Source organism: Globicephala melas, chromosome 1 (assembly GCF_963455315.2).
Source record: "Globicephala melas chromosome 1, mGloMel1.2, whole genome shotgun sequence".
In the NCBI taxonomy this organism is placed as follows: Eukaryota; Metazoa; Chordata; class Mammalia; order Artiodactyla; family Delphinidae; genus Globicephala; species Globicephala melas.
In genome coordinates, this window is record NC_083314.1 from 130492183 (window position 1) to 130508705 (window position 16523).

At 35.7% G+C, this 16523-nt stretch overlaps 1 protein-coding gene across 1 annotated transcript in view; it reads left to right on the forward strand.

Moving 5' to 3' along the window:
* The window catches only part of DNAI4 (dynein axonemal intermediate chain 4), a 101318-nt gene that overhangs the window by 27566 nt on the left and 57229 nt on the right, over window positions 1-16523 (forward strand). The window contains 2 exon segments of the mRNA XM_030865868.2: window positions 3628-3784; window positions 6490-6629. Of these exon segments, the coding sequence (XP_030721728.2) occupies window positions 3628-3784; window positions 6490-6629 (297 nt within the window).

Below are 16523 nucleotides of genomic sequence, written 5' to 3' on the forward strand. Positions count from 1 at the left end.
CAGAACAGAGAGCGTTACATTTTTATAATCAAAGAAGAAGTGGGGTGGGAAGAGAAGACCACCTTCTTCCTCAGTTTTGGGTAGACGTCAAGGCTTAAATCACTAGTTCCTCCTTTGACCCTGTATGGTCTAATGGGGACGGTCATGATGCTCTTTAAATATGTATATTAGCAGAAGGGTGGTGACATATACTAATATATGGTAATTCATCTCAGGTTTTGGTATAATGTCCCCTTTCACCTACTTTCTTTCCTTTTTCACCTATATTTCTGTCTTGCAGAAATGCTACTCTTCAAGGACTACTAACTCCCTGATTTCATGTAACAAGATTCAGACCGTATATCTATTGTGTTTTAACAATGACGTTTGTGGCTTGAGTGTGCCTGGTGCTTGGATGCACCTGGTCTTTCGTCAAGGTAGTGTAGATTGTTGCTAGGTTACTAGATTCTTTTCTTGAGTGGTCAATAGTTTACAACAGTCTCCCCAAACTCCCTTAAAATTCTCTTTCTGTCTTTAATCCCCTAGTGGGATTTCTAAGCCAACTAATTATCCTACTGTATCCCTATTAGAATGATCTTTTTAATAACACAATCTAATCACATTCTCCCTGCTTAAAGCCCTCCAATGGATTTGCATTCCTCTTAAGATAAAGAAGAAAATTTTTATGTAGTGATTTGCCTTGAGGTCTACCTCTATTTGTCTACATCAAAAACAAACAAACAAACAAACGTAACAAAACTTCACCTCCAGAAGCCTTGAAGAATAATATAGATGTTTATATCGTCTTGGCCTGCTGGTGAATTCTAACTACAAAGTCAAGTCTCTAAACTGAGTCACACCCAAAGAATTCTACTTCTACCACCTGGTAGATTAGTATTTCTCAGTCTTGACTGCACATTAACATAATCTGGTATACCTTTTATTTTTTATTTTTATTTCTGGCTGCGTTGGGTCTTCGTTGCTGCACGTGGGCTTTCTCTAGTTGTGGCGTGCCGGGCTATTCTTTGTTGCAGTGCGTGGGCTTCTCATTGCTGTGGCTTCTCTTGTTGCGGAGCACGCGCATGGCACCTAGTCATGGTAGTCGTGGCACGCGAGCTCAGTAGTTGTGGCTTGCAGGCTGTAGAGCACAGGCTCAGTAGTTGTGGTGCACAGGCTTAGTTGCTCCATGGCATGTGGGATCTTCCTGGACCAGGGCTCAAACCCGTGTCCCCTGCATTGGCAGGAGGATTCTTTTTTTTTTTTAAACACCTTTATTCGGGTATAATTGCTTTACAGTGTTGTATTAGTTTCTGCAGTGTAACAAAGTGAATCAGCTATATGAGTACGTATATCCCCATATCACCTCCTTCTTGCCTCTCCCTCCCACCCTCCTTATCCCACCCCTCTAGGTGGTCGCAAAGCACCGAGCTGATCTCCCTGTTCCATGCAGCTGCTTCCCACTAGCTATCTATTTTACATTTGGTAGTGTGTGTATGTCAGTGCTACTGTCTTACTTCGTCCTAGCTTACCCTTCCCCCTCCTGTGTCCTCAAGTCCATTCTCTACGTCTGTGTCTTTATTCCTGTCCTGGCAAGTGGATTCTTAACTACTGCGCCACTAGGGAAGTCCCCTATTAGGTTCTATCTACTGTAAGATCATTCATTTTTATAATTAGCATATCTGTGCCATAATGCTACTTTAAGGTATATGTAACTAAATCATAGATGAAGATCTGGTGGTCTTAAAGAAAGAAAGTTTAGAGAATCAAGAACCAAAATTTAGGGGCTTCCCTGGTGGCACAGTGGTTGAGAGTCCGCCTGCCGATGCAGGGGACACGGGTTCGTTTCCCGGTCCGGGAAGATCCCACATGCCGCGGAGCAACTGGGCCCGTGAGCCATGGCCGCTGAGCCTGCGCGTCCGGAGCCTGTGCTCCGCAACGGGAGAGGCCACAACAGTGAGAGGCCTGCGTACCACAAAAAAAAAAAGAAGAAAAAAAAAAAGAACCAAAATTTCTAGTCTCAAAACTGCCAGTATTCCTGTGTGACCTTAAACTTCTCACTTAGCCTCTCTGTTTCTCATTTTCTTCACCGATAAAACGAACAGTTTGAACTAGATATATCTCCAGTTGTGTCCATATGGGTAATTCATTTACTTTTTCACTTACCTTATATCTACCTTAGCTAGATTTGCTTATATAAATCATCTCTCCCTCATATTTTATTTTATTTTTAATTTTTATTTATTTAATTTTTTGCGGTATGAGGGCCCCTCACTGCTGTGGCCTCTCCCGTTGCGGAGCACAGGCTCTGGACGCGCAGGCTCAGCGGCCATGGCTCACGGGCCCAGCCGCTCCTTAGCATGTGGGATCCTCCCGGTCCGGGGCACGAACCCGTGTCCCCTGCATCAGCAGGAGGACTCTCAACCACTGCGCCACCAGGGAAGCCCTCTCCCTTATATTTTAAATTTATTGCATAAATAATAAAAATTAAAGAACATCTTTTAAAAGAAGAATCATCCAATACTGTAAAGCATTAGCAATTAAAAATTTTGTTTCCTCAGCTTCTCCGTATGCATAAGTGTTTTAATTGTTATAACCATAGCGTGGGTTTTGTCCTGGATTATTCTGTCACTTTACATTTTATCACAAACATTTTCATATGTTTTTAATGTCATATTTAATTACTAGTTAATATTCATAGATGAGTATACTATTATTTATTTAGCCATTCCAAATGTTGATGATTGGTTTGTGAAATTAGTAGCTTGTAGTTTTTTTAGGTTATAAGGAGAGTGTTTTTCTCAGGCTTTGGGCCTTCTTAAGGAGACTGAGCCTTAATCTCTGGAAAGTGTATACCCTTAAGTCTTGTTTTCCTAAAGCTTTTCAAGCTTTACCCATGTCAAAGCCTCAGGTATCCCTGCTTCACACGCTGTTTTTAACAGAAAACATTGAACTCTGACCTATATACCGTGTCATGGCTCTTTATTACCCATACAACCAAGTCTAAACTCTCTAGCCCTGACACTCCATTCTCAGTGAAATTTTTCAAGAATCTGGGACTTCTGACAAGACTACAGGCTTGAGGCTAACCCTTTTCAGTGTATGTTTTGCATGGATATTGAGCCTCTTTTTCTGCTATATTTAACCACAACTTTCACTGGAGAGTCTTTTTAGCTCTTGGTGAAGATGATTAGAGGTGAGCTGTAATCTAAATCAAAAGTCAACCAGTAAGAAGGACAAACAGAATAAAAGGCTGTTGTAGATATAGACTAGAAATTAGCTTCAGGGCTCAGAGAAGGGTTGCATATTATCTGGGAAATACACTTGCCCATATGTCTCTTGAGTTGTATCAATAGTTGTTCACCCCAATCTCCCTGTTAATATTATAGGATAGATGTAACGGGATGCCCTTGTAGTCATGACTACACATTTGAGATTGGAGTAGGCTTGATGTATCAGCAACAGAGATGGTTTATGAGCCATAGGATCCAGTTTGGCTTCAGAGGGATTAAATAGACTACATCTCACAGCATGGCCTATTCCTGGACCGTGTAATGCCACCTGCAATGTATGACTCGTCATGGTATTTTGATGAAATGAAAATTAAAAATAACAATTAGTAAATGATTTTTATTAAGTCATGTATTTTAGATTTACAAGTTATTAGGGCAACACCTGGAAAAATTGTAACAAAAGAAGACCTGGAGAAGACTATAGAGATAATACTCACAGAGACAGAAACGATGAACTTTTTTAACCTACCAACAGTCATGGTTTCTGTAGAATCTGAAGAAGCTGAGAAAGTAAGGTATGTATTGTTCAGTTGTTTACAGTGCTTTTGTAATTTAAATGCTAAATCAGAGGCTCTTATCCTTGTTTCTATCTTTGGGGATTTCTGGATAAACACTGGTGGTATATGTGCCTGGTGAAATCGTATATAAACTTACATATGTGCCTCATGAAATTACATGTAAAGTGTTTATGCTGTATGTTTTTCCTAGAAGAGGAACCCATAGCTTTACCGTATTCTTTAAAAAGTAGGTGAGCTACTAAGTTAAATAATAAAAGAAATAGAGGCTTCTAAGTCTCAGTATAGGTTTTAATGATTTTTTCTTTTATGCATATATGAATTATTTTCAAGTTAAAAAGAAATGACTGTCATTTTTTATATTTAAAACTTAAAAGGGAAAATATGTTATGGGGAAATGATTGAATTTACTATTGAGAGTAGATTTTCCATTTCTCTTTATTAATGAATATAAATGGATCATTAGTTTTTGCCTCATGTTATTTTGAAACTCTCCTGTTAGGCACATACACATTAAGGATTGTTATGTCTTTTTGGATACTTGACCCCTTTATCATTATGTAATGCCCCTCTTTATCTCTGATAATTTTCCTTGCTCTGAAGTCTGCTCTGTCTGAAATTAATACAGCTACATAAATAGATTATTAATATAATTTTTCAGATTAGTTTTCTTCAAGTATAATATGAATATGATTTATAGTACTAAAAAATTCATCACTAAAATAATTTTTATGGTATTATTTTTGTTCAAATATAAAATCTTGTAAAATTGTTTAGACTATATAATATAGTACAATTAGATCTCAAATAGCATACTTTTTTTTGTTTTAACATCTTTACTGGAGTATAATTGCTTAACAATGGTGTATTAGTTTCTGCTTTATAACTCAAACAGCATACTTTTAAAGCTCATGAGACATAAGGGAAAGCTCCCAGGACCAGAAAAAGGAAAGGAAAAGAATAACAATGGGATAGATAAGTGATCTGAAATCATAGAGGGAGAGATGCTAGAAGCAAATGTTAATATTAGCACATGGATCTAGAGTCCACCAGTAAGTCTTGGATCCCCCACAAATTGAGACAGCTGAAGGAGAGATTCTTATATTAAACCAAGACCCTTCCTTACAAGGATCTCAGTTATCTCATAAGCAAATACAAATTTTCTCTGGAGGAAAGCGTATCCCATTTAGACTCTTAAGATTCATTCAGTTTGAGTTTAGTAAAAATACACCAAACCAATAAAGAAACAAGTCATTATGAATGAGAATTTTAAAAATAACAATTCCTAGATCTAAATCCTGAGGACTATGGGTAATGATATTATCAAATATAAAGTATAAAATATATGTGAAATATTTAAATAAAAGAGAGTTAAAACATCATTAACACTAAGAAGCTATCAAAATGATTACTTATAAGACAAAAAATTTAAAAAGAATTTTAAAATAAAGTATGTTTATAATTGTTAAAATTAAAAAGTAAATATTGATTTAATCTTTGATGTTAAATATTGATTTAATCTTTGATATTAAATAGATATTGATAATAGACTAGAGGTCTAACATACACCTAACCAGTTCCAAAAGGGCAGAATAGAAAGAATGGACGAGAGTTACTATTCAAGGAGAGTAAGTAATTCCCCAAACTATTGAAAAACACCATTCCACAGAAATAGGAATAAATAAAAAGAAATCCACACACACACAAACGGGACGCATTGTACTCATACTCCAAAATACCAAATATTAAAAGAAGATTTTAAAAACAGAAGAAAAAATATAAAGAACACATCATCTACAGAGAAACACACCAATAGCATTATTAGGGATAAAGAGTGTGGTTTCATAATGATAGGAAGGTATAATAATTCTAAACTTGAAACTCCTAATAAAATAACCTCTTAATATATAAAGCAAAAACTGGAAACTTGATAAGTATCTTATTAAGGTAGGAGGTATGAATATACCTCTCTTAATTATTGATAAGTTAATCAGATAAAATTAGTATAGTTATAGAAAATTTGAACCAAAAACATAAGTTAATGGTCATATATAGAACTCTGAATTTAACAATTAGATGATACACACTCTTTTCAATCACACATGGAACATTTACAAAAATCATCCATGTACAAGGCCATGAAGCAAGGTTTCAAAAATTTCAAAGAAGTAGTGTCAGACAAACTAAATTCTCTGACCACAGTGGAATGAAGTTAAAAATTAATTACATAAATCTCAACTAAAACATAGATGCATATTCACATACGCTTTTGGAAGTTAAAAAGCACATTTTGAAAATTCCTCATGAACCAAAGAAGAAATCATAATGGAAATCAAAGAAATACTCAGAACAAAACAATTATGAAAATAATACTGCAGGATGACACAAAAGTAGTACTTTGAGGGAAATTTATAGCTTTATGTCTATAATCAAAATTCATAAAACCTATGTGGAGATAGTGCTAGGATATTATTGGTGGGTACCGAAAGTTGTAGGGATGTCAGGGTATATAGTGTAAAAGAGTCCTTTGGAGGTAGTTTAATGCAGTCTTTCCCTAAGAAGTGTCTTGAATTTTCACTTCATTTTTTGGTGCAATCCACATTAAAAAAGGTAATTTTAAGAAAAAGCATAATATCAATAGAAAAAGATATGTGTGGTAAAAATTAATTTTTATTAATAAGTTGAGTATATATTACTTTTTATAGCCGGAGAAACAAGAACTATGAGACTCTTTGTCGAAATAGATTAGGCAATGACTTGTATGTAGAAAGGATGATGCAGACTATTAATGGAGCACCAAAGAATAAACACGTTCAATGTGACAAAATCATGAAGGAAGACAAAGGTAATTTATGTTTTATTCTGCTTGCTAAATTACCATATTTTAATATATATTCTTTGAGTCTGTCGATTAACAAATCAATACTACAGTATATAAGGCAAAAATATAAATGATTTGACCAAATCACAACAATAGCTGGGTGCTGTGATCTACAACTTTCAGAATTTGACAATTAAGTTACAAGCAATAAATAGAGATTTAGAAGATTTGAATAACATAATTATCTTGATTTTTATACAAACTATATCATAGAACTGTATTCTTCAAATATTTATGAAACATTTATAGAAACTGATTGTTTACTGTAACAAAGCATATCGACCATAACTAATAAAATTTAAAACATGCCAAGCACTATTTTAGGCTTTTCACATACAGGCATACCTGGGAGATATTGCAGGTTCGGTTCCAGACCACTCCAGTTAAGTGAATATCGCAATAAAGCTAGTCACATGAATTTTTAAAATGTCCCAGTGCATATAATATACTATAGTCTATTAAGTGTACAATAGCATTATATCTAAAAAAACAATGTATATGCTTTAATTTAAAATACTTTATTGCTAAAATATGCTAACCATCATAGAGCCTTCAGTGAGTCATAATGTTTTTGTTGTAGAGCATCTTGCCTTGATGTTGATGGCTGCTGACTGATCAGGGTGGTGGTTGCTGAAGATTGGGGTGGCTGTAGAATTTTTTTAAAATAAGACAACAATGAAGTTTGCTACATTGATTGACTCTTCCTTTCATGAGTGATTTCTCTGTAGCATGTAATGCTGTTTGATAGCATTTTACCCATAGTAGAACTTCTTTCAAAATTGGACTCAGTCCTCTCAAAGCCTGCCACTGCCTTGTCAACTAAGTTTATGTAATATTCTAAATCCTTTGATGTCATTTCAACAATCTTCACAGCATCTTCACCAAGAGTAAATTCCATCTCAAGAAACCACTTTCTTTGCTCATCCATAAGAAGCAGATTGCAGCAATTCATTCAGACTCTACTTCTAATCCTATTTCTCTTGCTATTTCTACCACATCTGTAGTTACTTCTACTAAAGTCTTGAACCCCTTAAAGTCATCCATGAGGGTTGGAATCAACTTCTTCCTAACTCCTGTTAATGTTTATATTTTGACCTCTTCGTATGAATCACAGATGTTCTTAATGGCATCTAGAATGATGAGTCATTCCTAGAAGGTTTTCAATTTATTTTGCCCAGATCCATCACAGGAATCACTATCTATGACAGCTATAGCCTTCAAAAATGTATTTCTTAAATAATAAGACTTGAAAGTTAAAATGACTCCTTGATCCATGGGCTGCAGAATGGATGTTGTGTTAGTAGGCATGAAAACAACATGAATCTCATGGTACATCTCCATCAGAGCTCTTGGGTGACCAGGTGCATTGTCAATGAGCAGTTATATTTTGAAAAGAATGTTTTTTTCTGAGTAGTAGATCTCAACAATAGATTTATCATAATTATTAAGGACTCTAGGATTTTCAGAATGGTAAATGAGCATTGGCTTCAACCCAAAGTCATCAGCTGCATTAGCTCCTAACTGACAAGAGAGTCAGCCTGTCCTTTGAATCTTTGAAGTCAGGCATTGACTTCTCCTCTCTAGCTGTAACAATCCTGGGTGGTGTCTTCTTCCAATACAAGGCTGTTTCATCTATATTGAAAATCTGTTGTTTAGCATAGCCACCCTTATTAATTATCTTAAGTAGGTCTTCTGGTTAACTTGCTATAGCTTCTACATCAGCTCATGCTGCTTCACCTTGCACTATTATGTTATGGAGTTGGCTTCTTTCCTTAAACATCATGAACCAACCTCTGCTAGCTTCAGACATTTCTTCTGCAGCTTCCTCACCTCTCTCAGCCTTCATAGAATTAAAGGGAGTTAGGGCCTTCTTCTGGATTAGGCTTTGGCTTAAGGGAATGTTGTGGCTGGTTTTCATCTTCTACCCAGACCACTAAAACTTCCTCCTATCAGCAATAAGGCTGTTTTGCTTTCTTATCATTCATGTGTTCACTAGAGTAGCACTTTTAATTTCCTTCAAGAACTTTTCCTTTTCATTCACAATTTGGCTGTTTGGTGCAAGAGGCCTAGCTTTGGGTCTCCAGCTTTCAACATGCCTTCCTCACGGAGCTTAATCATTTCTAGTTTTTGATTTAGAGTGAGATGTGTTATTCTTTCTTTCTCTTGAACACTTAGAGACCATTATAAGGTTATTAATTGGCCTAATTTCAATATTGTCATTTCTGAGGAGGTGGGGAGGCTTGAGGAGAAGGAGAGAGATGGGGGATGAGTCAGTCAGTGGAGCAGTTGGAACATAAACTACATTTATAGAATAAGTTCACTGTCTTATATTGACATGGTTCATGTTACCCCCAAACAATTACAATACTAACATCAAAGATCACTGATCACACCTCACCATAACAAATATAATAATGAAAAAGTTTAAATACTGCAAGAATTATCAAAATGTGACATAGAGACATGAGGTGAGCAAATGCTGTTGGAAAAATGGCACCGACAGACTTGTTCAATGCAGGGTTGCCACAAACCTTCAATTTGGAAAAAATGCAATACCTGCAAAGTGCAGTAAATGAGGTAGGCCTGTATATTAACTGATTTAATTCTCACAGCAACCCTATGAGGTAGGAGCTCTTACTAGTCCTCATTTTTTTTGGGCGGGGGTGCCCCCAGGCTTGCGGGATCTTAGTTCCCCAACCAGGGATTGAACCTGGGCCATGGCTGTGAAAGTACCAAGTCCTAACCACTGGACCACCAGGGAACTCCCTATTCCTCATTTTATAGAAGAAGAAACAGGCAAAGAGATGTTAGCTAATTTGCCCAAGGTCACTCAGTTACTATGGTGGACAACGATACTCCCAGACACTCTGGTTCTTGAACCTGTTCTCTTAACTACTATACTTACTATCTTTCAATGTTTATAAATTAACAACTCTGAGAACACTGCATTGCCAAACTTCTGAATGCTGTGGCCAAAAGGGTAATTAGAAGAAAGGTTATAATCTTAATGGCCTTTGTTACTCAGCAAAACCATAAGCTAATTCTTTAAAAAGATTAAAATAGACAAACTTCTAAGCAGGTGCTAAATCAAGAAAAGAGAAACTTACAATTAGTAGGAAAGCTTTGTGGCATCTTTACTTGCTCTTGTCCCACTCCCCTCCCCAGTAGAGTGGTGGTCTCAAAGATAGAAGCCTGGGCTTCCCTGGTGGCGCAGTGGTTGGGAGTCCGCCTGCTGATGCAGGGGACATGGGTTCGTGCCCCGGTCCGGGAAGATCCCACATGCCGCGGAGCGGCTGGGCCCGTGAGCCATGGCCACTGAGTCTGCGCGTCCGGAGCCTGCGCTCTGCAACCGGAGAGGCCACAGCAGTGAGAGGCCCGCGTACCACACACACAAAAAAAGATAGAAGCCTGCCTTCCCAGTGTGAGACCCTGGCCCTTGGTTCCAGAGGGAACAGAACAGACCTTATTCTCAAAGAATTTGGTTTGTATGTTTTAACCTGTCTAGGGGCTACCTGGAGGATTGACATAAGGCATTTGTGTTTTTTTGCCTAACCCAGAACTCTCTCAGGCGATAAGCATAATGCATTCTTCAAAAAACTGTAAGGCAGATGAACAACTCACTGCTACCTAAGGCAAAATAATGCAACTGAGTCAAACAAGAGACACACTGAAAGCCTGGAAGAAAAAACTGGGAGAGACTTTCTTTGGGAAATTAAGGTATTGAAAAATTAAGAAATTTTTAAGAAAATTAAGAAATTTTCTTAATTAGAAATTTCTTAATTAAAAATTAAGAAAAATATTAAGAAATTCCTCTGTGTATGTATATTGCATATACAGAGGAATTCAGAAAGTCATGCACATGCCTAGGGCAGGATGCATGCTCAGAAAAGACCTGAAAAGATCCTAAACTTTCACTTCTGGCTGATCTCTAGGCTCAGTACAAGCAGGAAGTGAAAGCTGTGGTATAGTTTTAAGCAGCCTGTCTAAGCATTGAAGGAATTCCCCAACATGGAGCCCATCTGCAAAGACTGAGAGGGTTTTTTCCCTTTTTATTTTTTTCTTTTTTTCCTTTCTTTCTTTCCTTTTTTTCTTCTGAGTGGGAAGAAACCCAGGTGTTCAAGGAAATCTCTGTCAGGACACTAACTGACCAAAAGCTAAAAAACAAACACTTATGAGATGATACGTGACAAAGAATACAGACTTTACAAAAATAGTTTAGCAAAATCCCTTAGCAAACAAACAGCTACCACTCACAGCAAATTATGATATCAAATCCTGAGGAAGAGAGTGATTTCCAGAATTACCACATAATTATATTCAAAATGTTCAATTGTCAAAAAAAAATTGCAAAGGATACAGAGGAACAAGAAGGTATGGCTCTTTCAAAGAAGAAATGAACAGAAACTCTCCCTGAGGAAGTATAGACATTAAACTTACTAGGCAAAGGTTTTAGATCAATTGTATTAAAAAAAAAGAAGAAGAAGAAAAAGCTAAAGGAAGCTATGGACAAAGAGATAAAATAAACCAGGAGAACAGTGTGTGAACAAATAAAAAATACCAATAAAGATAGAACTTATAAAAAGGAAAAAAACCATAAATTCTGGAGTTAAAAGTACAATAACTGAAATGGAAAAACTCCCTAGAGTTTTCAGTAGCACATCTGAGCAGGCAAAAGAAAGAATCACCAGTTTTTAATAATAGGTCAATTGAAATAATCCAGTCTGAGAAGCAGAAAGAAAAAATAATGAAGTAAAATGAACAGAGCCTAAAGGACCTGTGGGACTCCATCAAGTCACCAACATACATATAATGGAAATTTCAGAAAGAGAGGAGAAGAAAGAGATAAAGGGGCATAAAGAAAAGTTGAAGAAGTAGTGGCCTAAATATTCCCAAATTCCCAGATAAAAGACATAAATCTGCACCTCCGAGAAGCTTAACGAACTCCAAGAAAGATAAAAATAAAGAGATCCACACTGAGACATATTATAATCAAACAGTTGAAGTACGAAGAGAAAATCTTGAAAGCAGCAAGAGAAAAGTAACTCATCATTTACAAAGGATCATCAATCAGATTACACTCAATTTTCAGCAGAAACCATGGAGGCTGGAAGCCAGTGGGATGACATACTTAAAGCACCAAAAGAAAAAACTGTCAACCAGGAATTCTGTATTCTTCAAATAATCCTCATGAAGGAGAAATATAATTAAATAATTAAAACTGAATATATCCTCATGAAGGAGAAATTAAGATGTTCTTAGATAACTAAAAGCTAAGAGAATTCAGCACTAGTAGAACTGCCTTACAAGAAATGCTAACAGGAGTCCCTTCAGGCAGAAATGAAAGGATATTAGACAGTAACTCGAAGACATATGAAGAAATAAAGAAGACTGGTAAAGGTAACTACATAAGTCAATACAAAAGCCAATATTATAATGTTGGTTTGTAACTCCTATTTTTTTTGCAATATGACTTAAAATAAATGCATTGAACAATAATTCTAAATCTATGCTAATGGGCATACAAAGCATAAAGATGTAATTTGTGACAACATCAACTTAAAGTGGATGGGATTTAGCTGTATAGGAGCAGTTTTTGTATATAATTGAAGTAAGGTAGTATTACTTCAAAATAGAATGTTAAAATTTTAAGAAATTAATTTTAATTTGCAAGGCAGTCACCAAGAAATAACTTAAAAATTACAGAAAAAAATTTAGAGAGGAATAAAAATGATGCACTATAAAAAAGATCAATTAAACATTAAAGAAGATGGTCATGGAGGATTTGAAGAACAAGAAAATTTGAGACATAAAGAAGACATTAAAAATGGCAGAAGCCCTTCCTAAACAGTAATTACTTTAAATAAATGGATTAAACACTCCAATTAAAGAGCAAATGTTGGTAGGATGGATTAAACAAAGATAACAAACATCAAAAAAACTGGAAGAAAAAAACCCATGATCCATCTATATGTTGTCTAACAAGAGACTCACTATTTTTTCCAGTTTTATTGAGAAATAATTGACATACATCAATGTATAAGTACAGCATGATGGTTTGATTTACCTATATTGTGAAAAGATTACCACAATAGGTTTAATTAACAACCATCATCTCATATAGATAAAATAAAAAGAAAAGTTGCAGAATATAAGATCAGCACACAAAATTCAGTTGTATTTCTATGTATTACCTATGAACAATCCAAAAAGGAAATTAAGAAAGTAATTGTGTTTATAATAACATCCTAAATAATAAAATACCTAGGAATAATTTTAACCAAGGAGATGAAAGACTTGTACACTGACACCTATAAAACATTGCTGAAAAAAATTAAAGGAGACCTAAGTAAATGGGAAATACATTCTGTGTTTATGGGTTGAAAGACTTAATGTTATTAAGATGTGAATACCACCCAAAATAATCCCAAAGACTTTTTTGCAACAATAGAAAAAAAGTCATCCTAAAATTTATATGGAATATCAAAGGATCCCCAAGTAGCCAAAACAATCTTGAAAAAGAACAAAGTTAGAGAGCTCATACTTCCTGATTGGAAAACTTGCTATAAAATTATAGTGATCAAAATGGGTGGTACTAGCATAAAGATAGATATAATACCCCACAGAATGGAAAATAGGTACTCAAATATATGTACACACATGTTCATGGCAGCAATTTTTACCATAATCAAAAAATAGAAACAACTGAAATGTCCATCAATGGATGAATGGATAAACAAAATGTGTAAATACATGCAATGAAATATAATTCAATCACAAAAAGGAATCAAGTACATTCTCTGAGCAACTTCCCCTCTTCTACCCTGGAAGATGTCAGAAATTTCTTCTCTGGAGAGGACAAAATAGAGGCTCTTTAGCTGGGGAACACCAGGCATAGATCAAGACATGGGTACTTAAACAAACAAACAAAAAACAAGCATACTGAATGCTACACACAGAGACTCCTCTGAAATCCTCTCCTCCGTCATGGACGGCTTGTAGAACATAGGTAGCAAGACTCTTAACCATCCATTATCTGGATGTACCACAGTTAATTTATCCATTTACCTACTGAAGGGCATCTTGATTGTTTCAAGTTTTGGCAATTATCAGTAAAGCTGCTATAAATATCTGTATGCAGGTTTTTGTGTAGACATAAGTTTTTAACTCCTTTTGGTAAATATCAAGGAGTGCTATTGCTGGATTGTATGGCAACAGTATTTTTATTTTTGTAAGAAATAGCCATACTGTCTTGAAAGTGGCTGTACCATTTCGCATTCCCAGAAGCAATGATGAAGAGTTTCTGCGGTTCCATGTCCTCACCAGCATTTTGTGTTGTCAGTGTTCCAGATTTTGACCATTCTAATAGGTGAGTAGTGGCAACTCTTTTTTTTTTTTTGCAACTCATTTTTGTTTGTTTGTTTTTTGGTTTTCTGGCTGCATTGTCCAGCTTGAGGGATCTTAGTTCCCCAACCAGGGATGGAACCCAGGCCCCAGCAGTGAAAGCACCTAGTCCCAACCATTGAACCACCAGGGAATTCTCCTCATTTTTGTTTTAATTTGTACTTCCATGATGACATATGATGTGGAGCATATTTTTGTATACTTACTTGCCATCTGTATGTCTTCTTTGATGAGGTGTCTGTTAAGCTTTTGGCCCATTTTAAAATTTGGTTTTTTGTTTTCTTATTGTTAAGGATCAAAAGATATTTGTATATTTTGGACAATAGTCCTTTTTCAGATGTATCTTTAGCAAATGTTTCCTTCCAATATGTGGCTTGTCTTGTTATTCTTTTGACATTTCTTTTTACAGAGCAGACATTTTTAATTTTAATGAAGTCCAGCTTATCTATTACTGTTTAATGGATTGTGCTTTTGCTGTTTCTAAAAAGTCATTGCCATACCCAAGGTCATCTAAATTTTCTCCTGTGTTTTATTCTAGGAGTTTTCTAGTTTTGCTTTTACTTTTAAGTCTATAATGAGTTTTAGTTAATTTTTCTGAAGGATGTAAGATCTGTGTATAGATTTTTTTTTTGCATTTGGATGTCCAGTTGTTCCAGCACCATTTGTTGAAAAGACTATCTTTGCTCCATTTGTTTTTTTTCCATTCCTTTTACAGAGATCAATTGATTATATTAATGTGGGTTTATTTCTGAGCACTCTATTGTGTTCCATTCACATTGTCTTTATTACTATAGCACTGTAGTAAGTCTTCAAGTTGAGTAGTGTCAGTCCTCTGACTTTGTTCTTTGTCTTCAATATTGTGCTGGCTCTTCTGGGTCTTTTGCCCCTTCACATAAACTTTAGAATCAGTCTGCTGATATGCACAAAATAACTTGTTGGGATTTTGATTGGGATTGCGTTGAATCTATAGATCAACTTGGGAAGAACAGACATCATGACAATGCTGAGTCTTCCTATTAATAAACATGGAATATTTCTCCATTTATTTCATTCTTTGATTTTGTTCATCAGAGTTTAGTAGTTTTCCTCATAATAGATTTTGTACATATTTTGTTAGATTTATTACTATTCCATTTTTGGGGTGCTAATGTAAATCATATTGTTTTAAATTTCAAATTCCTTTGTTCATTGTTGGTGTACAGGATAGAGATTGACTTTTGTGTAGTATTAACCTTGTACCCTGCAACCTTGCTGTAATCACTTACTAGTTCAGTAGTTTTTGTTAATTCTTTCAGATTTTCTATATAGATGATTATGTCATCCGAGAACAAAAACAGCTTTATTTCTTTTCTTTCCAATCTGTATTTCTTTTATTTCCTTTTTCTTATCTTACTGCATTAGCTTGGACTTCCAGTAGGATGTTGAAAAGGAGTGATGAAAGGGGACATCCTTGCCTTTGTCCTGATCTTAGTGGAAAATCTAGTTTCTAGAAGAAAACCATTAAGTATGTTAGCTGTAGGTTTTTATAGATATTCTTTGTCAAGTTAAATTCCTCCTCTATTCCTAAATTACTGAGAGTTTTTATCATGAATGAGTGTTGGATTTTGTCAAGTGCTTTTTTCTGAATCTGTTGATATGATCAAGTAATTTTTCTTCTTTGGTTTGTTGATGTGATGGATTACATCAATCAATTTTCCAACGTTGAACTAGGCTTTGTATACCTGGGATAAACTCCACTTAATTGTGGTGTATAATTCTCTTTATATACAGCTGGATTTGATTGCTAATATTTCGTAGAGGATTTTTGCATCTGTGTTCATGAAAGTTATTGGTCTGCCATTTTTCTTTCTTATGGTGTTTTTGTCTGTTTTTTGGTATTAGAGTAATGCTGGCCTCAAAGTATGAGTTAAGAAGTATTCCCTCTGTTTCTATCCTCTGAAAGATATTGCAGGGAATTGGTGTAATTTTCTCCTTAAATTATTGGTAGAACTCAGTGGATCTATCTGGGCCTGGTGCTTTCAGTTTTGGAAGATTATTAATTATTGATTCAATTTCCGTAATTGATATTGTCTATTTCTTCTTGTGTGAGTTTTGGCAGATTGTGTCTTTCAAGGAATCGGAAAATTTCATCAAGGTTATCAAATCTATTGGCATAGAGTTGTTCATAGTATTCCTTTGTTATCTTTTTTGAAAAATAAATTTATTTATTTATGGCTGCATTGGGTTTTTGTTGCTGCGTGCAGGCTTCCTCTAGTTGCGGTGAGCGGAGGCTGCTCTTCGTTGCATTGCACAGTCTTCTCATTGCGGTGGCTTCTCTTGTTGCGGAGCACGGGCTCTAGATCTGCAGGCTTCAGTAGTTGTGGCTTGTGGGCTAAGAGCGCAGGCTCAGTAGTTTTGGCGCACGGGCTTAGTTGCTCCGCGGCATGTGCGATCTTCCTGGACAAGGGAACAAACCCA